This window comes from Astyanax mexicanus, chromosome 3, assembly GCF_023375975.1.
Source record: "Astyanax mexicanus isolate ESR-SI-001 chromosome 3, AstMex3_surface, whole genome shotgun sequence".
Classification (NCBI taxonomy): Eukaryota; Metazoa; Chordata; class Actinopteri; order Characiformes; family Acestrorhamphidae; genus Astyanax; species Astyanax mexicanus.
Genome location: NC_064410.1, coordinates 57,960,684 through 57,988,201, shown reverse-complemented (window position 1 = coordinate 57,988,201; position 27,518 = coordinate 57,960,684). Strand labels below are relative to the sequence as shown.

Genomic DNA, 27,518 nt, shown 5'->3' with positions numbered 1-27,518 from the left:
GGTCTACAAACTTCTGAACATAATGATTTATGATCCAAGGACATCGCTGTTCCACCATGGTCACCCCTGGAGCAATTAGTCATGAGCGGTGTAAAGCTTCCTGCAGTTTCTCTGTAGATAACCTTGGCAGTGCTCTGTTCTTCAGAGAAACCCATGTGCATTAAAATCAAGTATACCGTACTATGGTATGGTATAAAAATCTATAATTCCCCAAACCTTCTCCTTACAAGTTTGTGCATTCTGGTCTCTGCTAATGTGCAACGCTCTAAAAGGTGATCCCCCGCATTCAGGCTTCTTGAGATACAAACACAGTAGCTGAAATCGAGCTGAAAAGAAAAATCACGCTTTGATATCGAAGCGCAGAATAATAATTGCGAGACATTCTGTGTTATGTTTCGGGTTTGACCCAACGACTTGATTTCTTATTCAAGGTTCATTGATTTCCGGCCTTTTGTTTTTAAATCGTTGATTTTACATTTCCTGCCAATATTTGATTCTTGATGTCTCTCATAATTCAGTGCATTACTATGCATTCTTAAACAAAAGCTTAGTTAAAAGCAAACACGAAGAAGTGTCGTTCTGATGTTTCACGTTTAGAAAGTGATTTTAATGAGCTGTTCTAAAAGCAACGTAAAAATGAATGAATTTTTAGCATGTTTATCTGATTGTACTTTTTCTCATCCATTTAGGAGGAATTATTTCACAGTGGAATTGGAGGAATTCTGGATCTAATTGTTCTCCTGAGTGGGCTGAGCTGGGATTGGGTGCATGGACACTGTAAGGATGAGTGTGAACGAGAAGGGGGCTTACCTGGTGGATCTCGGGGGCAGCTTCACTGAGGATGCCCCCAGACCACCGGTGCCGGGTGAGGAGGGCGAGCTGGTGTCCAGTGTTGGGCGGCAGTATGGCATGGGTTTCTACTCCATCAAGAGCGAGAGCCTCAAGAGCGAGGCCTCCACAGCCACGCCCAGGCGGCCCGACCTGGACCTGGGCTATGAGCCCGAAGGCAGCGCCTCGCCCACGCCTCCCTACCTGAAGTGGGCCGAGTCGCTGCACTCGCTGCTGGACGACCAAGATGGCATCCACCTGTTCCGCACGTTCCTCAAGCAGGAGGACTGTGCTGACATGCTGGACTTCTGGTTTGCCTGCAGCGGCTTCCGCAAGCTGGAAACCAGCGACGGCAACGAGGAAAAGAAGCTGAAGCTGGCGAAAGCCATCTACAAAAAGTACATCCTGGACAACAATGGGATTGTGTCTCGACAGATCAAACCAGCCACAAAAAGCTTCATCAAGGACTGCGTGATGAAGCTACACATTGACCCCGCCATGTTCGACCAGGCCCAGACTGAAATTCAGACCATGATGGAGGAGAACACCTATCCTTTATTTCTCAAGTCTGACATTTATTTGGAATACACCAGGACAGGTGGGGAAAGCCCCAAGCTGTACAGTGACCAGAGCTCTGTGTCGGGAAATGGAAAGGTTCTGCCGGGCTACCTGCCCACGTTAAACGAGGACGAGGAGTGGAGGTGCGAGCAGGAGCCTGAGGAGCATCCTGTAAATGACCCCACGTCTGGTACCCGGCTACAGCCGAAACTCTTCTTGGACTCTGTGCCTCAACGTGTGGACAACAAGAGATACCACGACAGTCGGGAGTACAGGTAAAGAAAAGCCCATTTTAATAATCTTCTCTTTCTGTTAAGGTAGTGTCTGTTGTAGTTTTGATATTGTCTCTAAACAGTCAGTTTAATCACTTATTTGGCGCTGTTGGCATAGTGATGAGTCACTGTGTTCTTTGAATGCAGGAATGAAAGTTTTGACATAATCCAACAAATGATAAGGAATCTCTGGAATGTACTAGTGTGTCTGGTCTAATTTGATGTAGTAGGTGTAATAATAGTTTAATAATAACTTAAATAACACTCACTAACTGCAAACCTCATTATGAAGAGTGTAATTAGTCATTTCGAACTAGATAGAGAGCAACACACTTAGAGTAAAATCACTATGCTGGCAAAATATAGGAGAGTATTTGGATTGCAGTTTTTAAGAAAATAAACTGCTGCTGGTGAATGTTCTCTGCATTTCAGAAAACAGGGAAATGTGTTGTGCACTGTGGAAATGTCAGTACAGTAAAAATGTAGCCTTTTACTGTACCCACCCTTTTATACATAATAATACCCTATTTTTGTGATCTATAGGTGTGCCGTCAAAAATTCCCCCTTGCAGCTTGTTGTAGGGAGTATCAGTATGAATCTTTTCTATCGTAACAACAGGAAAAGTACACCTTGCGTGACTCCTGGCTTTTATAAGGTTCATATCGATATTATATTGTACTGACAAAAATTAAGAGATGTATCGTGATGTAGATTTTGGCCATATTCTCAACTTTAGCTCCGGACTCATGGTTCATGTCATGTTTCACACTTGCTACACTCTAAAAAACAGAGGTACGATATGAGTACTTTTTTGTACTCGAAGGTACACTCTTTATAATTGTACCTTCAAAGGTACAATATTGGTCTTTACGGGGTCAGATTTGTTCCCTCTGAAGTACAAAGTTCTAACAGCAATAAGTACAAATTTGTACCATTTAACCAACCAAAGGGTACATTCAGTATTTTGCATCACTGTACTAATGAACAATATATATTTAAATTGCACATTTTTTATTTGAAAGCCAGACAATTTTGTATCATCAAGTTTTTGAGCCATATTTAGTTGATGATAATGTTTATAATCTTTATGATCTTTACTGCCACAAAAACCATGGATACAAAAAAGGACTTTCATTGAAAGGTACTTTTTTGTGCCTCAATATAAGGTACAGCCCCAGCGACAAGCTTTGTACTCTTTTAAGTACAAATCTGTACTTATATTTCTTAGAGTGTATATTGCTTTGGAACAAGCTGAAAGGTTTGAACATATGTTGATAATTTACATGTGAAGTCTCCTTAGAAGCATTGAATAAGGTTTTATCAAAGGTATCATTCTTGGAGAGACCCCTAGATTCTTGAAGTCACCTAGAAAAGGTGTTGAAGGAGCTACCCCCAGTTTTCAAAGTCTATAAATCACAAAAAGTGCGCTCTCCTAGTGATCTGTTTACATATTATTGATGTATCTTCATTTTTCCGTTGGCAGGAAAGCTCTCACTCTCACTTCTCTCTCTTCCCCACTGCACACTGCTTAAAGAAGCACATCAAAAGCCAAGCTGAGCGCTAGTACAGCCCTCCTGAGGAGATGTGAGGCAGGCCGTGTAGGTACAAAGCTGTAAGCTCAAGCTGGCTACCTGGGACCGTGGCACCCAGGCTCTGACTGGGTCACAGTGGTGGCGCCGCCGCCTGCTGTGAACGGGTGCAGGCGGGTGCTCTTTGTGTTCTCTGCCCAGGTGTCTTATGAATGACAGGCTGTTATTCGAGAAGAAAGCCTTCCTGTAGAATAGCTTGACACGAATTCCCTTATGGCAGAGTGAAATGGAGAAACCTAGTTTAATGCGAGGAGAGGAAGAGGTAAAGTAAAATGAAAATACTCGCTGTGAACCAGGAGAAGCATTGGAATATGCCGATACATGGGTTTGTTTTTTACATATCAGCATACGTAGCTTTATTTTTAACGATGAGGCACACTATAAAGACATAAGTCTGTAACCAATGGTGAAAAAGGGTTTGTCCTGTTCTTCTGTCCAAGGAAGAGTACATTTCTATTAAATTTTGGAACTTTGCTGTGAGAATTTGCATGCATTTAGCTACAAACTCTTTAGTGAGGTCAGGATGTTGGCTGATCACCACTTAAATTCATCTCAGAAATGCTGGGATGCGTTAAGCTCCTTTAGAAGGAGCTTGGTGAGATGATCTTGAATGAGTATCATAAATAAATACAATTAAATGAGGTACAGTATGATCAAATTGTTTAATCAGCTTGTTGAATGAGTTCTTCTCAGTGTTCCTCCATGTTGCTTCAGTGCTGAAGTCTATACAGGGTGAAATCATGTGACTACAAATATGATTGTATGTTTTTAAGGAGACCATGCATAATCACACATTAGTAAGTGTGTCAACAGAATAAATAAAGTCTTATCTAGCCAATAGGAGTAAGATTTATTCGGGTACAGGTTTGAAATGACAGTTTCAATAGACATTTATCTAAGGCGACGCCATCATGAGATTTTTGCTACCTGTAAGCTAATGCTACTGCATACTGAATTGACGTCACGGAACTGCAGCAACGTATGGTAGCAGGCTAGCGATGGTGGCTGTTGAGCTCTGTTTGTATCGCGTTTTGGATTATTTTCACCAGTGAATATTAAAGTATTCAAAGAGAGAGAGAGTGAGCATTAGCTGTTCAGTCCAGGAGAGAAATGTGCACAGAATAAAACGGGGTAATAATATAGGATTCTGAATGTATGTTTTTTTTTTTGTTTGTTTGTTTTTTTAATGTTTTTGAGAAGCCTCTTCATTCTGGCAATTGAGAAGTTCAGCTTGGACATGGAACAGCAAATTTGGGCATACCGAGGACAACAGAATGATGCAAAACTTCAGTGGTCTATTCATTTTTTGGTCAATTGTCCCACCCTACCTCGAGGCCACACCTGGCTCTGTGCATGCTGCTAATGGTTTGGTGCTGATCTGCTTCAGAGGGTCCTATTCTATTAGTATACTTCTCTGCAGGGGCTAGACAAGCTGTAGGTGTGTGCATTGGCACAACTGTCAGCAATGGGTGCAACCTAGCATAAAATAGCTGAATGCATTCATTAGAAGGGTTGTCCACAAATATTGGGATATATAGTGTATGTTTTTGTCTTGCTGCTGTATTGCTCTGCTTGTTCATACCAGTCTCATTTCTAAGTGCCAGTCTTAAGTGGTGTCCCATTGTGCCTCTAAGCGTGCAGATTTTGTCGTCTTCGGTGTCGTGTACCTCATTCCGTCATTTAATCTACAGAGGCAGTGATTTGAAGCTGCAGCAAATCGTTTGGATGCATCACAGCCTTGTGTCCCTCCATATGAGCGAAATGGGATTTAGAGATGTGACTACTTAAGACTCTAATCCTTGTCCCATTGCAATAGAAATCTGTGTATGTGGGCTTTTGAAAAGGGCTGTGCAGAGGATTACAAAGCTTTCTACCACTGATTTAAAAGCAAATATCGGCAGGTCCCCCCCCCTTCATCCATCCCCCACCATCGCTGTTAAAAAAAAAAAAAAAGCACATTTCCGATTCCTCAATTCGTGCTGTGTAAAAAAAATTTCCACCCGGCGAGAAGCTTAAACACTAAACAGGCATGGTGAGCTGGAGGAGGGATTTGCACAGCCTGATTTAGCCCCTGTAAAAATGCTCAGGAACACATTGTGTTTGGGTCTTCTGAAGAACTCCACCGCTCTCTTCATGTTCACTGTTGGCTGTCCTCCGCCATGTTGGAAATTGCTTCATTCTCTACCTAGAAGTTGACCCAGTTTTGTCTCAGCTGTCTCAGGCAAACCTTGACATGGGCTGAGAGGATGCAGTAACCTTGTTCTGCCCAAAAAGCTCAGGCCTATAGAACTTGAGCTTTGGAAGTACAAAGACGCGAAACGCCCCAAGGACTGCAGCAGGGAAAAAAAAGTGAGAGTTAGAGAGACATGAAATTGTTTCCCCTTCTCTTTTCTCCCTTTTCCCCCCTTGAAAAGTTTGTCGCAGTAACTTTCCTTATGTATTCTCCCTGCTGGTTACAGTTGGCAACTTTTTCTCGAAGGTTGTGTTGGGGCGCTTCTTTTAACAAGCCGTAACGTGACAAAATGAGAGACTTTGATATTCGTAAACCACAGAAACACTCAACTCCACCCAGCTCGATGTGTCTTCCATGGCCTCTGGACTTTATGCCTTTTTAATTAGTGAGCAATGTATTTTTGAGGTTGTTTTCAGATGATTATTTCATTACGTGAAGTGTTTGGCTCCAGTTACAAAAAGACGCCATGTTCATTTTTAAATAGCCTTTTAGGATCACCCTTCAGGCTTTTTGGTGCCTCTAAATGTTGCAGTAGTCAGATGTCTGTTATTCTCCTCTTCAGAGGGATGGATCAAACATTTCTAGCCTGAAAGTGAAATGGTGCTGCATCGAAAGTGGACGAGGAATAAACACGCAGTTGTTCCTGTGGTTTCTGAGCACATTGTTGTTCTTGTTGTTGCTGTTGATGATACAGACTTCCTTTGTGAAGGTTTCACTCGGGCTAGCCTTTGTTTTCTGGTCTGTATCTTCACGGCATGGTTAAACAAAAGCCTTCTGCTGCCTTTTCCTACTTTTTCTCCTTTTTGATAAAATAAATATAAAGATCTGATATGGAAACTTTCCTTGGAATAATAATGATTAGGGATGTCCCAATGAGTTTATTATTATTTGTAGTAGTATTGTTAAGTATTAGCCAATTCTGATCTGATCTGATGTTTTTTGTTTGTATAAATAGTGCATCCTTACAGTTCAGATTTAAGCTGCTGATTATTTCTATAGTAAAATAACTTTAGTTTTATTAGACATTCTAGACTGAATTATTTAGTAGAAACAATTACTGTATTTATAGTGTTTAATGTCTTATAATCCATTTTGCCTGACTTACGTAACTATTCAGCTCCCAGTTCCTTTAAAGTACTGCAGTTCAGGCGATTAATGTAATTACTTCTGTGTAATAAGGGTTTTATAGTGTGTAAATGTGGTGTGATTTGATTTTATATTGCATATATATATATATATATATATATATATATATATATATATATATATATATATATATATATATATATATATATAGTATTAGCATTCAAATTAGCCTCCAGTTGCTACTGAACACGCTGTTCAGTGCTAATTTAAAACAAAGAGCATGTGGACCATTATTTTATGTACTATATAGATATTATGGCATGTTTTCATGCTCCGCACTGCAGACTCTTAACACAATTCTTTCATTCACCTTCTGAGAACTCTACCCATGGCTTCTGGTTGAGGAATATAGTTGGGGAATAATGGTGGTTTGAGGACACCAGGGGGCACACTGAACACTGTAGTTAAAAAAAAGATTTAGGATTAAATTAGCCAATACCCGATCCATTATGTTTTAAATCTGGTGCCTTGACTAGTCACAATGCCTTAATCGTGATACAATTAAATACAATTCCATTTACTCAAACCATTTCCGGAGGTTGTCTAGTGCCATTTGATTTCCACAATGCAGAAAACACGGTCAGAATTGCGGAACTAAGGAATAAAAGTGGAATACAGAGAATTATACAAACTAAAAAAGCAGTGACCTGCACTGTAGCCTGGTGCAGGTGGGTCTAACCTTAATAACTGAAGACCAGAGTAATGTTCAGACATCATTTAAACAGCAGAACTTATCAAAGCTAATCAGTCTAATCTGATATTTTTGGCTTTAAAAGCCCCTGTGATGGTAATGTAAATGAAAAGATATAAAATAATAATAAAGAACTCCCAGTTTTTAATTTTATTTGGACTTTACTAAGTAAAGATTTGATAAATATGGTCAAATGTCTAAATTCTGTTAATATTTATGTCTCATGTTTAAGCATTTTAAGCAGGGCTGACATATTTTATTATAACAAAGCAACATATTTCAGCTAAATGTAAAAATGTTGTTAAAATAACCTCTGCCGTCTGTTTGTCTTTATACGTAATTTTATCAGTTACTGACTGATTTGGATTACAGTGAGCTTTTAAGTCTCTGTTATTCGTTCATTTATTTGCTCCTCAGCTAAAAGTTATAAAGTTAAAATATTTTGAAGATGAGAGCGATTGAATTTGATTAATCACAGAGCATGTCACTAATTGGATTAATTATTTTATTTTTTCATTGACAGGACTATTAAAACCCTAAAAATCTGAAATGTGGGGAAAAACAATAGTAATCGAAACCAGAGGAAAAAAATAAACAGAATTTTCCAAAATATAAACCGGATTTCATCAAGTCCTTGTGGTCTGAGATAGACTTGAACCCCTTTGTTATAGCAGTGTAAACACATTGGTCTCTCCAATTGTATTGTACAATCAACACACCATTTTCTCACTGCATGGACTGCCGAAGCAGTTTCCCTCCCCCAGGTTTGAAGAAATGCACAATGGCATTTAAAAGTGCAAATTTTGAGGCAGCAACCAACTGAGGCTGAATGGATAAACAAGTGACTGTCGCATAACGAGCAGATTTGCATATTCTGTCCACACACAAATCGGATTTCAGTCTCGATAGCCGGAAACGCATTCGACCACCAGATGTAAATGCGAATGGTTAATATCTGGATTGTGTCCTGATGACATTTTATCACCTGATATGACCAGTTGTAAAATCGGTACAATATCATAATTCTAAATTCAAAGTCAGGCGTTCAGTACCTGCTGGAGTTCCACTCATTTCTATACCTTTAGTGATTTGACATGGGAGCCAATTAAGTGCAGATATGGCCTGTTTTACTGGCAGTGCTTAGGGGTGAAATGCAGAAAAGCTGTTCTGAATATATAGAGCTCATTTGAATACATACATTATACATTATATGGAGGGAAGTATTGGGAGCCTGCTCATTGTTTGTTTCTGAAATCAACAATGGTAAAGAGTTTTTTCCTACTTTTGTTGGAGTAACTGTCTCTACTCTGCAGTTAAAAGTTTCTGCTAGATTTTGCCAGAGCTTTGCTGGGAGGGTCAAGAGCATTAGTAAGGTCAGGAAGTTTTAAATGTTCTAATTCTGTCTTAATACCGTTACTACAGTGTTGAGTTTATGCAGATTCTTTCAATCCTGTACCATTTTTTTCTGAAACTAATATTCTGCTTACCTATAAAGCCTACCATCTAAACATAAACACATGTAGCCTTAGGTTCTAGGTAGGGCTGCACAGTATTAGGAAGGAATTACATTGTGGTGTGTGGTTGTGTGTGTGTGTATTATAAGCTAATATAAATAATGCAGTGTGTGCTTTAATGAATGAAGTAAAGCAAATTGTATTAATTAGATATTATTCCTAATATGGTAGATATTGTCATGTTAAATAAAAACTGCAAAAGAAATAAAAAAAAATGTAGTTTGAAATTGTTCAAAATATTTCACGTTCTGCAATATAATTATTGTGCCTGTGTAGTTCTAGGTCTGTCACAATAAATACATTCCTAACAATACATAGACATCAATTATAAACCTCAATTATTTTTATTCTGACAACGATATTGTCCAATATGTTACATTAAAAAAAGAAGTGCCTGTTGATGTTAGAGACAATTTGAGTTTTAAAACTGTGGTCTTTGATGTTTGTTTGTTTAGGATATTTAAATGATTTATGCTCTGACTCAAAAGACTGAGTTTGTAATAGTGGTGTCAATCGATTAAAAAGTAAATAAATAAACTTAATCACAATAGAATACTGTGATATTTAAGGATTGTCACACCTTTCCTTAAGACGAAGCTTTTGAAAATGGGTATTTCAATGTTAAATGTTAAAATCATGAATATATTATTTTTAAATGCTGGTACTGTATATTTAGGAAGGGGACAGTAATAATGGTGAATTGTGGTTAACACTTGGAGGACTAGATCCTTTTTTTTAAACTAGAATATTCTAATGTGCTGAGTTTAACTGAGGCTTTTAATGAAGAAAATAAGCGCTAGTGTAGCTTCATATTCCACACCTTAAACAGCATGAACAAAAAGGGACACGTGCCATCAGCTGTGTGTGTGTGTGTGTTTGTGAGAGAGAGTGAAAGAGAGAGCATAAACTTCAGTATAAATAAAAGGCAATCTACCTTCTGAACTTGACGGTAAGCGTTGCTGTGTTGTATCGCTAAATAATAAAACTGCTCTGTCCGTTTTGCCACATGGTTGACGCATTCATTTTGACATCCCTAGTTTGTAATGATTAAAAGTTTACTATTCTTTAAAAGCAAATTGTTATGCTGTTATAATGCTGTTATGTTATCATTTTATCATTAGTGTAAAAATTGCATCATTTACCATTTACATTTTTTTTGAGACAGTATATTGTCCAAATATTTGTTATATTGACAGTCCTAGTTAGTGTAAGATAATGGATTTTTTAGAGATTTTGACCTGCATTGGATTGACACCAATACTGAGTATCCTAAATCTGGCATCAGACATTGACATGGTGTCAATAGGTTTATTTATCTGCTTCAAGGAGTAATATTCTATTGGGTGTACATCTCTACATGGACTGGGTAAGTTGTGTTTGTGTGTGCATTTGCACATCTGTGTCGGCAATAAGTAAAACTTAAAGTAGCTGAATGTATTTATCAGACATTATTCACAAACATTTAGACAGATAGTGTATCTAATATTATTGGTAATATTGTAATACTGATTTTTAAGCTAATAACTTTGCAGTAGGTCTTCTGCATGCGTTCTGCAGTGTTCAGAATAGACTCAGCTGTGGTCCTGCTATTTGTTCCGTTCCTCAGTCCTCACTCATCCCTAGCCGGACTCAATCAACCTTTTGCGTGCTGCGTTTGATATTACTTGGACTGTGCGGTAATCGGCTGCCTTTTGAGCTAATGTAATGAGTAACCTGAAAGCCGGCCTCGTGCCTTTACCTGTGCTCTAGTACACAGAGTCTCGTCTTTGATAAATCAATCAGTGGGAGCTGTGGAGGCGCCAGCAGTCAGATGTAAAATGGGATGACAAAGAGACGGTAATTATTCTCTCAGTGTAAAGAGCTGCACAAATCGCTGGAGCAGGAGTGCAGGCTGGATCTGGCTAATGGCTTCTCTCAAATGCACTTCTGCAGCTTCTTTGCTGCGCTTGTCATGGTGACATAATTCATTTCAGCCATTTTTTTGCTTAAGTAAAAGTATAAAATGCATCATCTGTAGAACTTTTAATCTCTGCTTTTGTACAGCAATAATTAAAACTAACTAATACTGAGTTATATCATTTTTAAATGAGCCAAATATAAAGAAACACTACCCCACTACACTACACTACACTACACTACGTATATATTTTTTTAATCAGGGTTATAACCACACACCACAGGGTCAAAGCACAACAGTGCTGGGCATTCATCACTATGATAATGCTGTTGCGTCGCTATTCTACATTTCAAAATAGGTGCATTTAAAAAAAAAAAGGTGTTTCAGATGAACCTAGGTCTGTCATAATAATTAAATTTGATTGTATGATGTACTATTCCAAATAACTGAGCATAATAATATTATTGTCATTTTTAAAAGGTTTTACGCCAGTGATGTAGTAATAAAAAAGTATAGTATTTAAAATGCACCCTTTTTAAAAACAATAGCCCATATTTATCAAAGTTCTATGAGTAGGAGTACTGATCCAGGATCAGTTAAACTTTATTGAATTTTCTTAGACAGCTGATAAGAGGTCATGAGATATGAGATGAAAGCTCATTACCTTTAATCTGAGATGCTTGATAAATGAGGCCCAATAAACTGAAAATTTCAGAAATTGGGTTATAAATATATTGAAACATCCTAAAACTTAAAACATGACAAATACACTTAATATAAAAAATGCTGTTTAATACTAGCTCATTCTAGTTAATCGGCTCTCGTGCTAAGAAAAAAACATAATTAATACAAATATGGTCAGCTAAAACTTAGCTATGCACTAAAATCAGTAGTGCATAATTAGCTGTAAATGTAATGAGTGAAAAAGCACATATTTTGATTGTGAATTGTAGGGAGGAAAAAATGAAAAGTATTAAGTGACCCAAATACTCAAGATGTACAGTATGTACAGTAACAAACAGAGATGAGTTTAATGATTAGTTTAGTTTATATGTTAAGATTGGTGACAGGCAGTGTTTCATTTTATAAAATAAATATGATTGTGGTTTTATAATAAACAATCGGAATATATCTATCATGATACATTGTATCATAATACATGATACCCAACTGGGGGTTTTGTATTCTGTATTCTCTATGTTTAATGTTAAAGCTGCTTTGTGACAACACCAGTTGTAAAAAGCACTATACAAATAAATTTGATTTGATTTGATTTGATATTGATATGTGGCGAAAAATATGAATATTGCACTAAAACATAAAGCATCGAGCTCTAAACTGCCTGAGACTCGTCCCCCAATTAGACTTAAGTTACTGCTTTATTATTTCTCATTGTGGCACTATAATCAAATTAATAATATATAGTAATTGATAATCACATGAACCTGTGTTGAAGAATATTGGTTACCAAATAGGGGTGTGCCATATCGTATCGTACGTGATAATATCGGCAAAAAAAAAATAATATCGCGAACGATATTATACCCTGAAATATGGTGCCATATCACCACTCCTAATTATCACATCAGAGTACTAATTTTTTGCCATTTTTAGCAAAAGAAAAATTCACACTGTTCTCATTTCCTATTATACATCTACTAGCAACAGATTATTTCTGTCCAGTATCATTTATTTTACTTTAATCCTGGATACATGGAGATATTTGGAGTGCATTTAATATCATGACATTCTGGATTTTTGACTTCTGTTACTATTATTTTTTTTAATTTTTCAGTTAGCCATATCATATTGCATGCAATACTAAAATTCGAAACAATTTTTCTAATTCAGTGTTTTGTCATATCGCCAAAAGTATCGTTATCGTGAAAATACCATGAAATATCATGATATTATTTTAGAGCCACCTCATTGCCAAATAATCCAATAATCCATATTCCTGATATTTCCTTATTATATATTTAGGTGTATTTTATACTCTTCAGGAACACAGATTATATAAAGAATTGTAGGAAATTGTTTTGATATATTGAGCATCACAGAATCGAAGTATAGTGATCTCATTGTTATCGAGAGATGCCCTGTGACTCACAACCCTAGTAATGAAGTACTTACTCTTTGTTTCTTGCTACCTCTGATGTTGTGTGACTGGCTGGGCATTATAAAGCAGTGATTGAGCTCTCCCCTGATGGTTAATTTTGGACTAGGCTTGCTGTTAATTATAAAAGAGGAGCTAATTGATTTTATGTGGAACTGCAGTAATAAAGCAGAACCTCTGTGTGCCCTCCTTGTTTGTGGTTTTGATGAGCTGCTGTTTGGTGAGGAATCAAATGGAGTGGCGAGAGGAGTGGAGTGATGGTGAGGAAGGCAGGGGAGCGTCTCTCCTCAGGCTCTTGGCTCTCTGTGATACTGTGAATATTGACATGCCTGCTGCTCAAATCATTAGAAGGCTGAGGATGGGCTGAAAGCTGGGAATAATCACTGGAGGCTGCAGTAAACCCAGGTCTGCTTCTCTCTCTCTCTCTCACTCTCTCTCTTTTACTCTTTCTCCCCCTCGTTCTCCCTCCTCAGCCTTAGGACATGGCTCATAACAAATTCCTTCAATGTAATGTCTGTAGTTCACACGGCCTGCTGCACTGCGATGGAGACGTGGTCTCGCATCACAGATCAATAAAAGATGGGAAGCCGAAAGACATGGGACATTCATGCTAAGCCACCTTAAGATAGGAGGGTTCACTGTTCGCTCTCACCATTACAGCATTACAGGAGCCGTGTTAACTGGGGCTAAATATGATCATTAAACATATGCTGTGTTTGGTTGTGAAGGTGGAAACATGGAAATGGTACACCAAAGCAATATCAGATTTGTGAATTTCTTGATTCAGTCCCATAGTATTCTTATATTGATGGTCATCGACATGATTCTTGAGAAGCCCCCGGTGTGATGTAATAAAGTGCATTGTTAAAAACAAGATAGCCAGTTTTATTTAAAGCTTCGGTACCACTTTAACCCTTGTGTGGTGTTCATATTTTTGTTACTCGTTTACTTTGTTATTTGTATTTAATTCAGCAAATTTAAGCAATTTTACATTAAAATGCTTGCTTCACCTAAATTGCAAGCAATATAAACAGCTTACATGGTTAATATTTGCCCTTTACCTTTCTTATGTTACATTTCTTTCAAAAAGTGCTACCGTATTTTTCGGACTATAAGGCGCACCGTATTATAAGACGCACTATCAAAGAACGCCTATTTTCTGCTATTTTTCCATACATAGGGCGCATCGCATTATAAGGCGCGTTAAGTGACACTAGAAAGGGTGCCTATATCAAAGTGAACAGGGGTGGCGCCATGTTTCCCTTCCCCCACCGGGGGTGGTCGCTTGCCGGTGGAGCGTCTCCGTATACAAATCTAGCTCTTTCAAAGTCAAACGAGTGCTGGATATTAATCTACACAGATTCCTCTCCTGAAAACTGTTTGGGTGAGTAACGTGCTTCAGTTTATTTACAGTAAGCTTAGATTTCCAGATGTCCACTAAGGCTTGCTGCACCAGCGTTAGCATAGCTATCCGCTAGCACGCTAGCTAGTCACCTAAACTAGTAAAGTTAACCCAAACTTAAATGACAGCGTTACACTGAGTAATCCTGCGTGTTCTGGTAAGACAGTGAGATATTAGCAAGCGATTCGTCCCCCGTAGCTTGTTTTAACACGGTAAACAAGCAGATTACAGGCTGATAAAACTCACCTCTGAGAGAGTTAGCGCTTAGCATCTAGCTAATGCTAGCCAGGCAAAGCAGCACAGACTTACAGGCCGATAACTCACCTCTGAACGGTGAACGCTTAGCGATTAGCATCTAACTCTAATAATACTGCTCCAGCAGTATTAAAAGTGCTAAATTTAGAAAATACTGATCTCTGAACAGTGAAAAAGCTAGCTAGCTAAGCGGTTAGCATCTAGCTAATGCTATTGCTGCTCCAGCCTCGGAGCGGCACGGCTCTGCACGGAGTGTGTGTTTACTGCTCCTTACACCTGACGGGTAAAATTTAGATAATACTGATCTCTGAACAGTGAATAAGCTAGCTAATGCTATTTGCTGCTCCAGCCTCGGAGCTGCACGGCTCTGGACTCTGTATAGCACTGAAACTCTGTATAACGCTGCACGGAGTGTGTGTTTACTGCTCCTTACAACCTGACGAGTAAAATTTAGATAATACTGATCTCAGTGAATAAGCTAGCTAGCTTAGCGGTTAGCATCTAGCTAATGCTATTGCTCAGCCTCGGAGCTGCACGGCTCTGGACTCTGTATAGCACTGAAACTCTCTATAACGCTGCACGGAGTGTGTGTTTACTGCTCCTTACAACCTGACGAGTAAAATCCATACAAAAGGCGCACCGTATTATAAGACGCACTGTCAATTTTTGTGAAAATTAAAAGTTTTTAAGTGCGCCTTATAGTCCGAAAAATACGGTACTCTTTTTTTATTAGTTTTTTAATAAAATGTAAAAAAAATGAATTAAACTCAAGATATGAGTAGAAAATTTGTTTAGTTTCAAATTTACAAATGAAGCAATGTTTATTAGCCCCTGGCCAAACATACTGTATGTAATATAAATGTGTAGGGGGGGGGGGGGGGGGGGGAATGTGTTTTGATATATGTTTTTCACCAAAAATGAGCCAATGCCAACAAGTTTGAGTTAGAAAAAATATTTTTTGTAGTATCATTTTATGAAAATTGAAAACGGGTCCCACAGACCTGAACACCACACAAGGGTTAAAATAAGACTACCTTTAAAAAAGGTTTATAAATGGTTTACAATTAGTTTATTAATGGTTACTAATTAGGTTGTAAATGCCCTACATACACAGAAAGGGCAACAATATAGATGGCTGTGAAATATAGTTCACTATTTGACAAAAAACAGGTCATTGTTGCCCTTTCTACGTATGTGTTATAACTGATTATTAATGATTTTAAGGCATTTACAACCTAATTAGTAACCATTAATAAATTAATTGTAAACCATTTATAAACTCTTTATAAAGGTAGTCTTATTTTAAAGTGGTACCAAATCTTCTTTTGTTTTAATGCTAAAGTATTGGTATGAAAAGCCAAAAGACATGAGGAATTCCATGCTAAGACACCTTAAAAGTGGAATATTATCTTTAAATATGCTGTATTTGGTTGTGAAGTATGGCAGCAGTTTATGATTTTGTTAGTCGACTAATCTATCGTTTCTTAGTTTCTTTTTCTTTCTTTCTGTTAGTCAGTGATTATTTCAGGCATTATTATTATTATCCTCCGTTCACTCCGTTCACATACTCAGGACCTCACAGGATGGAAAACCAACACAAAGCAGCTATTGTTATTATTATTATTATTATTATTATTTGGGTGGTGGGTGGTTATTCTCAGCACTGCAGTGATTAGCACTGATTAGCATGGTGGTGGTGTATGAGGTGTATGTTAGTGTGTGTTGTGGTGGTACAGTAAGTGGATCAGATACAGCAGCAGTGCTGCTGGAGTTTTTAAACGCCTTAACTTCTACTGCTGGACAGATAATAAAACAGTCCTCTAAACAGCATTATGTTATGTCAGCGCCCGGTCACTGATGGACTAGAGGATGATCAACACTGTAAACTGTGCAGCAACAGATTCTTCAGAGCTTCTGTCTCTGATTTTACTTTATCTACAAGGTAAAGCAGCTGTAGGTAGGAGTGGAGGCCATTTTTTGTTTGTTACACCTTTCTATAACACAACATACTGTACCTTTTTGACTGTCTATCTATAATATAGTGTTACATGGAATATACAGCTCTGGGAAAAAAAGAGAGACCACTTAAAATGATGAGTTTCTTTGATTTTACCAAATTAAATAAACATTTACCTCTAAAATATAATCAAGAGGAAGATGGATGATCACAAGCCATCAAAACAAGCTAAACTGCATAAACTTTTGCACCAGGAGTAAAAGCATAAAGTTATCCAAAAGCAGTGTGTAAGACTGGTGGAGGAGAACATGATGCAAAGATGCATGAAAACTGTAATTAAAAACCAGGGTTATTCCACCAAATATTAAATATTGATTTCTGAACTCTTAATGCTTTATGAATATTAACTTGTTTTCTTTGCATTATTTGAGGTCTGAAAGCGCTGCATCTTTTTTATTTTTTCAGACATTACTAATTTTCTGCAAATAAATGCTCTAAATGACAATATTTTTATTTGGAATTTGTTAGAAATGTTGTCTGTAGTTTATGAAATAAAACAACAATGTTCATTTTACTCAAACATAAACCTATAAATAACAAAATCCGAGAAACTGATTCAGAAACTGAAGTGTTCTCTTATTTTTATCCAGAGTTGGATACATCTCCAGTGCAATGAGGCATACAAGGGGGTCACAAATGAAAAAATGTACATGTGCAAGAATATGTAAAGAAGTATATTTGGCAGTTTTTTTGCTTTGTGCAGATAGACCACTCTTCTTCTACCTTGCATGTTTTGGGTGCTTCGTTGCTCTAATTCAAATGATCAGCTTGTTACCAAAAGTCAATGATTTAAGTTTGCTATATTCACAGGGATTGCAGACTTCCAAGCATTTGAAAGTCTCCTTCAGAAAATTAGGATTTCTGCCATAGATCCACTTGTACAGCGCAACACACACAAAACACACCAGCGTTCGCATCAGATTTGAATAGATCCCAGCAGGCAGTGTTTTCTGTGCTGTGAGCTTACTGACTGACCATGGACGCTCCTAATGTGCTCTGTCTGCTTAATCTCAAGCAGCGTCTGCGTATAATCATATCATACATTATCATTGCAGGCATGTGCCAGCTGTACTTTTCAGCAAGTGAAATTCTTAACATAAGTCTTCAGTGTGGCTCAGGCACTGGCGCTGTAGGAGACCCGCTTTACTAGCGGACATGGCTGTAAATACCTTGGAAATATGACAGCAGGACTATTTTCTGCCCTCAAGATTTCAAGAATAGCACTTGTGACATGAAAATATTACTGCTTCCTACAGCCTGGTACAGTCATTTGTATCAAACGCCTTCCCCCACCTCCGCCAAGTCTTCACACATCTGTCATACTGCAACTTGTACTGGAAACAGTGGAAATATTTAGTGGTACAATGGCATTATGGTGCTTCCCTATATTGTGCATCTTTTGGTACATTTTAATTTAAGTGATTTGCACTGTATGAGCATTTGACCCATTTAGCTTTTGTTATTTGATGCACAAAGAAAGCAATGCAATGATCGTTTTGCTGAATGATTAATTTTTGACTGATGAGCACTGATTAATTGATTAAATACAATAAATTTATTATGAAAATATTTATCAACTAATTTTATAGTTGGGTCTATAAAGAGTTGCAAGCTCCCTAGTTAAACAAGATGTTTAATTCATAGTAATTTTTTCTCTCACTCGCGTTTAGCGAGAAAGTTAGCCATAGTATTTTCCTCTCACTGTAAGTTCCAGTAATAAATTACTAATAAATTAATTTCAGTAGTAAAACTAACGGTGGCAAAAAGTTATATTTTTATCTCTCACTTAGTGTTGCTAGAGCCTGCTAGAGTAGTTAAATAAGATGTGGTGTTATTTTTTCTTTTTTTTTTTTTGTAAATTTATATCGTGCATTTTTAGTTTTCCATTCCACATTAAATGCAGAACAGTTTCATTCAGAGTAAAAGAAAATCAATCCAAAACATTTTAATAATAAATGTAATGCCTTTTCTAGGTCTTTTCTGACTCTTCTGTTGCGTAAAAGTATTTGACAGTCACAGCTTACTTTACATAAACTGTTGTTGAGTTATTAAATAATGATAACAAAAAGTAATGTAACTGCTGGAATAATTCTTCATGTTAACAGGTTGTGTCTTGTGTTTTTTATCAAAATTGTTAGGGATTGCATCCCTACTGTAAATCTAGATTAATGCGGGTTAATGTCTGATATCTGTGAAATTAGGGGGAATTATGATACATTAACTCAATGCCTGACATGTTTTGCATGTGATTATATTTTAATATAAAGCCCATACATTACATCGAGATAAAGTACCACTATTAAATGTCCTGGATTTGTAATCAGACCAGCAGAGAAAAAAAATCCAAATATCACATTCATATTATGTTATGATACAATATTATATATAAAGTATTAGAATAATATTAAGAACAATAATAAGGATACTATGGGTCCCGGGTTGAGAACCCCTGGTCTAAATTATAAAGAAAATAGAACACATAGATGATGGCAGCAAAACATAGCAAACTTCAGTGTTAAATCAAAACTAACTGGACCAAATGTACGCAATATAAACATTAACCTTGGTTCAGACTTTGGTCTGTATTTTTAGGTGTGAAAACCTTTTACAATGTCGTTTTCGGGTTATAACCCTTAGGCTTATGGTTGTGAATTATAGATTTTAAAATCATCCTTTAATATTTATATATCTTTCATTGCAAAACCTTAAATAAACAAATATAAAATGACTTTTGAGATTTTTACTTTTGTCATAGGTTAAATCTGGCTCCAGTTCTGTAATTTTTTTTTAAGTTTCATAATAAACTAAAGTGGAAGAATATAATATTTGATAAAAACTGTATTTACAGCATATTAAATACTTTTCGGGTGACCATACCCTTAATGTACCCTTTAAAGTTTATCAGAACAATATGGGGCAGTTTAATGGACTGGGACTAAGTCTAGTCCTAGACTACATACGTCTGTTTCAATACATAATCTTCATTTGAAGTGCTGGACAGTGGATCAACACCAGCAGAGGACATGTCTCTCCAAACCATCACTGATTGGTGGAAACTTCACTCTAGACCAGTGTTTCTCAACCAGGGTGCCGCGCTCGGGGGTGCCGTCAAAATATTGCGCCTCACGTGCATATTTCCTTTCCAGAGTCAGCTCGTGTCGGGGTGTGTCCCAATTCACAGGCAGCATACTCTGAAGAATGCGACCCACAGAGGCGGTGTATTACTGCGCAGCTGTGACGCAATCTGTCTTCGAATACAGCCTCTGAAGGATGCAGCCCCTAAATTGGGACACACTGTAAAGTTTTTGTCCCCCACGCGATGCACTGCGAGAGTTGTGTGAAGCACTCAGGCTAGCATGGAACGTTTTTTAAAAAGAAGATTGCAGGTTCAGATAACTCTGAATCAGAGCCATTAACTTCTTCATCCAGTGGTAGTTCAGCAGTGAGTGTAGCAGAGTATTTCACTCGTTTGAAAAGTCAGCAGGTTATTTTATTAAAGTCAGCTATTTTATTTCATATTCCGCCAGCAACACCCCTCGTTCTCACCTGAAGTACTGCGCCAGCAACAACCCCCCCCCCCGGTAAACTGGGGTGCATTGACATCTCGCATATATTTAAAGGGTGTCGTGATAGAAAAAAGGTTGAGAAACGCTACTCTAGACCTCAAGCAATTTGGACTGTGTGTCTCTCCACTCTTCCTCCAGACTCTGCTCTCCTGATTTACAAATGAAATGTAAAATTTACTGATGATCAGTGATGGTTTGGAGAGACATGTCATCTGCTGGTGTTGATCCACTGTGTTTTATTATCAAGTCTAAACTCAGTGCAGTTTTGTTTTCCCACAAAATCTTACAGCACTTCATGCTTCCCTCTGCTGATAACTGTTATGGAGATGCAGATTTCATTTTCCAGCAGGACTTGGCACACTGCCAAATGTACCAATTGATTAATTAAATAGATCACTCTGTGTTTAATACATCTGTATAATGTATTAATTTCACATTTTCAACTGAATTACTGAAATAAAGTAACTTTTCAATGATATTACATTTTTTTGAGATGCAATAGTACTATTTATAATGTGATTCTACTCCAATAAATAATAATAATAATAATTTCAAATGTGCAGATACTTCATTTCAAACTTCTTTCTGTTCCTGTGTATAACTGCGATTCATATATTTTCCTGCAGGCATCCATCGTGGAGGGAGCCTTTTAACCCGTACTACATCAACACCGGCTATGCTATGGCACCCGCCACCAGCGCCAACGACAGCGAGCAGCAGAGCATGTCCAGTGATGCAGACACCCTCTCCCTGACAGACAGCAGTGTGTAAGTATATATATATGCCCAAGTTTTGCGTGGTATACTGATACAAGGAAAGTATTTAATACTTTAATACTTTTTACAACTGATGACACAGAAATCTGATCGCAGAACAGAAAATCAGACAAAACACAGAACATACAACACCGGACCTCCAGTGAGCAACAGAGGCAAGACCTTATATTATCACATGTACTATTACATGTAATATTAAGGCTAATATATATATATATGTGGGGGACCCATCCTCCTTTGGTCAGACAGCTTATAAATTCATGTTAAATCTTTATAAATCCACATATGTCTAATATATTCAGGTGAATAGCCACACCAGCAGTTGAAGCAGTTAGAATATTCCTAGTTAGAGTTCATATAAACTTTGATGTAATCGGTAGTGGGGAGTGAGCAGCTAGTCCGAGGCATGTGGCAAAAACTGGACGGTAGGCAGCTGATCTGTGGTGGGTTATAGGGAAGGCTGACTTCCAGAAACTCCCATCAGTCTGGCCAGACTGGGGACTTCTTCATTAATAAAAAACATTAATACTTCATCGTTTAAAACTGTACAATACCTAATTTATTTATCAGATTTTTAACCCATTCAACACCTGACACAAATAGCACCTTGCCATCTTTTTAGATTAATAACTCAAGAATACATCAACATAAAGGTGAAACATAGGGCTAGAAAGAAATCCTACTGTTTCTAAAAACTGTCGCATCATTCTTTTATTATTAAAAAATTTGGTTCTTGCCATGATTATGTTTTACTATTGGTATTGAGATATTTAGGCAGGCATCGTATCGAAAGTCATAATTTTGGTGTTGTAACAACACTGATATGCACCCACTAACAGTTATGTAGTTAGTCATTATCGTGCAGTCATATCCACAGATGTATAATAGCGAAGTAGAAGTATTTCACTACTGTACTTAAGTATTAAAATACTGTATTATTTTCACTACTTTCACTCTGAGATTGTTTCACTGCTTTCTGTAAGAACTACAGAACACAGTACTTTACATTTACTTTCAGTACTTCAGTACTACTGTACTAATAAATTACTTGCAATACTTGAGTACAAAAATGTCGAATACTTTAGTACTTTCACTTAAGTGTGGAGCTGGAACACTTCAACTTCTATTCAGGTCCCTTTTTTTGATAGAGTTCAGAGGAGTGACACTCTGGTGTAATCACTGCATTATATTATCATTATCATCCAGTCCAAGTGAATTCCCCTGTCAAATCAGCTGGACTTCCCTCGGCCTCAGTGCATCTTTGCCAGCAGTGCTGCAGGGCCGTAAATGTATTAACGAGCGACGAGGAGTGCGACACCCTCTCATCACAGCAGAGCGCTTCCTCGCCGGAGCGTTTGAAGCCTTGGCTGGCAACTGCGATTGACTGCTCATCTCCGACTGCTCAACTCCTGCTCTGGGATCAGAGGTGCCTCCCCCTGCACTGCTGCGGGACCCGGAGCAAATCGTCCCTCCTCTGAGGCGGCCCATCTGCTCATTACCCGCCCTTCCAAAAGCCTAGAAATGTCATTACTTATGCTAATTACAGAGCCTCCGATTGGGCTGCACGCAGGGCCTGCAGGCTATAATTTGAAGTCATCGACTTTTGTTTCCCTTCAAATTAGCTCGCCCTAAACTCAAAGGGGCCGGCCCCCGTGTTGGACGTAGCGGCAGATTCCTGAAAGGACAGGAAATGAAATATTGAAAGCAAATAAGACCTGGAAAATGAAGCCCCTTGCACAAGATTAAAGCACGCCTTGGCCAAAAGCTGTAATCAGATTTGTCCTCTCAATTTCACCGTTTCACAGCTCCAGAAGGAGGGATATTGACCACACGCAATTATATTAACTAGCTTAGGGTTGCGACGGTATCGCACACTCTGTACGGCGAAGGAAATAAAGGAAAGTCATATTAAGAGATTCATTTCCGTTTCCAGTTACTTTCTGCGCTGTAACTTAATTATTCACTCTCATTCACCCTTTGAAGGTTTATCAAGCAGCTTGTTTGTAGCGCACGGCCCTCTCTCTCTCTCTCTCTCTCTCTCTCAGATTTATGCCGCTCTGCTGTCGAACACATGCTATCATTTAGTGCAGAGGCTCCTCTTTCTTCCCTCTCTGCAGGAAGTGCGTTTCCTTTTAGGGAGGTGAACGAGGACACTGTGGCCCAGGGTAAAGCAGCCGAAGGGAGACAGAGACACGGGGAGCGTGCTAAGTTCAGAGATGGCACCGGGGAATCATGTTAAAAGAAACATGAAAGGCAGTGCAGCAGGACAAAAACATGTGTCTGAAGTGGGCTAGATTAGAGGCCATTATCAGCAGTGAGCCCCTGGCGGAGGGGGGTGGGCACAGCAGGACCGGCGGAGCCCCAGGGGGATGAAAGGCCTCTCTGGGGTCCCGGCCGAGAGGGACCCTGAACTACCACTGCTACTACCTTAGCGATTCAGACAGCCGCACGCCCGCAGTCTGCGAAACAACAGGGGGAAAAATCATTGCGATTCTGCTTTGTGCGCGCCTGTTGAATTTAAATGAAGCGGCCGCTGTTTGTGTTGCTGCTCTCACATTGATCTCAGTGTGATGCTTTAAAGTGTGTGTGTGTGTGTTCAGATTTAGATGTTCAGGTTAGATTTCACACTTTTCTTTAACCCCTTAGTCCACGCTTCCTCACACTTACGACTGTTATACAATTTCATAACAAATCAGTTGTTTAATCAGTTTAATGGGCCCCAGAATTTAACCTTGTGGGACACCACATGATACGCTAGTCCAAAGGGTTGCCAGGTCATTCACAATTGTTTCTGCATAAAGATAATAGAATTAGGGTGTAAAGATTTTGTCTGTCTCTCTGTCTGTCTGCACAGTATTAAGCAAAAAAAATGTTGCAGTATTTTTGTTCTGTGACTGTGTAGCACGTCTTTGTCTCTAGCTCTCTCTGTTTCTCTCTCTTTCTCTCTGTATCTTTTTGTCTGTCTTTTGCTCTGTCTCTTGCTCTCTCTGTCTGTCTCTCACTCTGTTTGTCTTTTGCTGTCTCTCTGTCTTACTCTCTCTCACTGTCTGTCTCTTATGCTGTCTCTCTCTCTTGCTCTCTTTGTTTCTCTTCCTGTCTATCTATATGTCTCTTGCTCTTTGTCTGTTTCACTCTCTCTCACTTTTTTTGTCTCTCTCTGTCTCTCACAGTCTGTCTGTCTCTGGCTCTCTGTGTGTCTGTCTGCCTGTCACTAACTGTCTGTATGTCTGTCTGTCTTGACCCTCCTACAGGGACAGTTCAGTATGAATACATTGCAATCCATGAGTATATGGCATATAATACATGTAGAAATATAAATAAATGCAGGAATTGTACTGAAGATATTCACAATGTTAACAAATATGATCCTCTCTATATATTCAGGATAACAACAAAACTAGTTTTATTAGATGGATAGGTACATATAGGCCTTTCACAATAATTACAATGTCAACTTATGCAACATACATACATACAGTACAGTACCAGTCAAAATTTATTTAAATTCCATGTGTTTTCTTTCTTTTTATGCTTTTTTTTCGTTGTAATTTTAGTACTGAAAACATTAAAGCTACACAGTAACATGGAATTATTCACCAAAAAAAAGTATATGCTTGTTTTGATTTGCTTCACATAGCATATTGTGATGACTGTGCTGAAACGATATTTTGTGCTGCTCTTTTAGTTAGGAGTGTCGTTCTTTTGTGCAGCTGTTTCGTGTTTGCTGTAAATGTTCTTCCAGCTCCTTTATATAATGCACATTATTTATAAGGGCTTTATAGGAGGAAGTCAGTAGTTCCAGATGTATGTAAAGTACAGCAGATGATGAGCTGTGTGTGTATGCGTGTTTTGTGTGTATGGTGTAGTGACCTGTTTCTTGTTTGTGTGCTGTATGCTTGTGTGTTTTATATACGGTAATGTTAATTTATTTCTTTGTGTTTTTTTTCTGCCCACAGAGACGGTGTCCCTCCTTATAGATATCGTAAACAGTCTCGACGAGAGATGCACGAAAGTGCCAAAGCTAATGGGCGAGTGCCACTACCTCATATTCCTGTAAGTATTCTTTTAACAACATGTTGACTCTCTCTCTCTCTTTCTCTCTCTCTACACACTGCAGCCCCCTTTTTTATTTATTTATTTTTTCACTCCCCTGCTGTTCTCTTCTATCCTTCCCTCCCTCTCCCTCTCCCCCTCTTGCTCTTTTTCACAAACACCTTTTTCCTCTTTTTTTTGTGTCTCTACCTTTCTGTCTATCATCTGCGCTCTTTTTTCTGTTCTTTTTTTCATGTCATTCTTCTCTCTCTCTCTTCTCCCTGCCTCCTCACTCTCACTCTCCCCTGAAATGAATGTGCATTCTTAAGATGCACAGCGGTGGCTGGGGGGCCTTTGATCATGTGCTGGCGAATAGCTGATGGAGAGAGAGAGAGTGTGTGTGTGTGTGTGTGTGTGTGTGTGTGTGTGAGTGAGTGTGTGTGTGTGTGTGTGCACGCTCGCTGTATGAAGCGTTCCTGATGCTCTCTTCAGCTCTGCCTGCCCATGCCCAGTAGACGTGAAGACTCTCCTCTGATGGCTGGGCTTCCCCGCTGTACCGACTGCAGTATAATTGGAGCCTCTGAGATGGAGCCCAATTTAACCAAGCAAACCCGCGCTTCCCTCCACCAGGGGCTTTCACTCAACATATAGCCCATCCAGAAAGCAGGGAGACATAGGCTGCGTTTCCAGTTTAAACCCAGTGCACTGTGCTGAATTCAGCGTCGACTCCAATGCCAAATGTTACTGCTGTGGCGTTCGGTTTTTAGTTTAATCTCGTCACCGATTTTAGAAGCTCTAACAGAACAGTCAGCCCAAAACAGCACAGTAAATACGTACTCTTCTCTGTATGTATTAGAAGGAAGGAGGATGTTGAATGTTGCAGATGTTCTGTTTTGGTGTGATACTGCAGGGGTGATGCAGAGAAAAGCAAGGAAAGTGTTCTTAAGGCCTCAACTTACAGTGTATTCATGTGGAGAAGACGTTCATGTGGCTTTGGCAAACAGTGTGACGTGATGGCAAATATAACAGTCAGCCCTTTCGTTTGCTGTGTCGAGCACATGGAAGATGGGCGAACTCCACAGCCTAAGACATTACGCGACAACGCCTGTGATTGTTAAAAATGAAGGTATGCCACGAAAACAAGCATGGGTGATTTTAAAGAGTATCATCATCTTTGTGATCAATCAATCATTCAGGGTTCGTACGGTCACGAGAAACCTGGAAAAGTCTTGGAATTTGAAAATGGCAATTTCCAGGTCTGGATAAGTTTTGGAAAAATAAAAATACCCAGAAAGTTTGGAAAAAGTCATGGAAATTTGGTTTCAGTTTATCGATGGAGAAAATCTATTTTGAGCTAACAAATACATCAGCTCAGAGTTAATTCAGTAATTTATCCCTAGACAATGGAGCTCTTAGGATCTGACACATTGTATTATTGAAGATTTTGTGTCAATATTTTATCGGATTCATTTTAGACCCACTATATTTAATTTTAATTATAGTTTTAGTTGATTTTTGGTTTTATTGTCCATGTCTGCTATGATGGTTTAAAAATTGTATGGTCATGAAAATGTGCCTTGAAGGCATGGAAATGTATTGGTTAAAATGTGTATGATGAACCCTGATCATTAAGAGATTATAGAGACACCCACATTTTGATGGTTTAAACTCAAAGAAAGGTCGAAGAAATTGAGGCGATCATCTTTTTCCGGTAGTCAGGAAACTTCACAAATCACAGTTTTGGAGCATACGTAACCGGCCAACCAAAGTCGCAGAAAGTATGCCAGATCGTAAGCTCACAAAAGCGTTTTCAGCTTTATGCAACGCTCACAAACTTCGTTTTGCAGGAACTGTAAGAAGATTATAAAACATATAATCTGAAATGTACATATATATGGAATAAATTATGAGTGGAGCAGTTCAATTAAGCACAAATTAAAAACAAATTGGTACAGAGTGTATTAATGTGAGAAACTTTACTGAGAACTCACACTTATAACTGTACTTATAACAGCAGAGTGGCTTTACAGCTCCTTAATACCTGACTGGTAGAATTCATACATAAGGCTCATGGGATCACTGTAGATTTTAAGTGTGCCTTGTAATATAAAAAATATGATATTTAACTTCTATTACAAGGTTTTCTCCCTCTGGTGCTAGCTAGCTCTTGGATTTATTACAGAACATAGAACACTGTTGTACATTTAGTGTTAATGAAGATATAATCCTGATATTAGTACTAAACAAACATCTTGCCTGTTGTCTTCTTTTCTCATCAGGCATTAATGATGGCATATTGTCTTCTATTTCTGTTGCTTTGAAGCTTTTACATTCCATTCTTCTGGCGATTTACCATGCTTTGTCTCTCCGAAGGAGAGTGAGAGAGACAAAAAATGCTTTTATTCTTGAAGGGTGGTCTGCAGCAGTGAAGCACAGTCAGTAGCCACAACATCTTGTCAAGGCTTGACAGATACTGCTGCTTCACTGGGCACGTAGCCATATGGGCTGGGGAGGAGACTGATGAATCTAAAGTGAGCCAAGTCTCGGAACAAAGAGAGCCGAAATGGAGAGTCCAGATCAGATTTGACCCTGTAATCAAAATTTTAAGGGCTCCTCTAAGGTTTGG

The 27,518-nt window shown here is 38.5% G+C and overlaps 2 protein-coding genes across 9 annotated transcripts in view; both read left to right on the top strand.

Annotated features, from left to right (window-relative positions):
* The window catches only part of LOC103043027 (interleukin-4 receptor subunit alpha), a 679,179-nt gene that overhangs the window by 243,726 nt on the left and 407,935 nt on the right, over positions 1-27,518 (top strand). The window lies entirely within an intron of this gene.
* Positions 1-27,518, top strand: part of axin1 (axin 1) — an 80,619-nt gene that overhangs the window by 35,929 nt on the left and 17,172 nt on the right. For all 6 annotated transcript variants that reach the window (XM_022683394.2, XM_022683392.2, XM_022683395.2 and 3 more), the window contains 3 exons: positions 690-1,661; positions 20,711-20,851; positions 24,817-24,913. In XM_022683394.2, coding sequence (XP_022539115.1) covers positions 769-1,661; positions 20,711-20,851; positions 24,817-24,913 — 1,131 coding nt within the window. In that variant the 5' untranslated portion in view covers positions 690-768. The remainder of the gene's footprint in view (positions 1-689; positions 1,662-20,710; positions 20,852-24,816; positions 24,914-27,518) is intronic.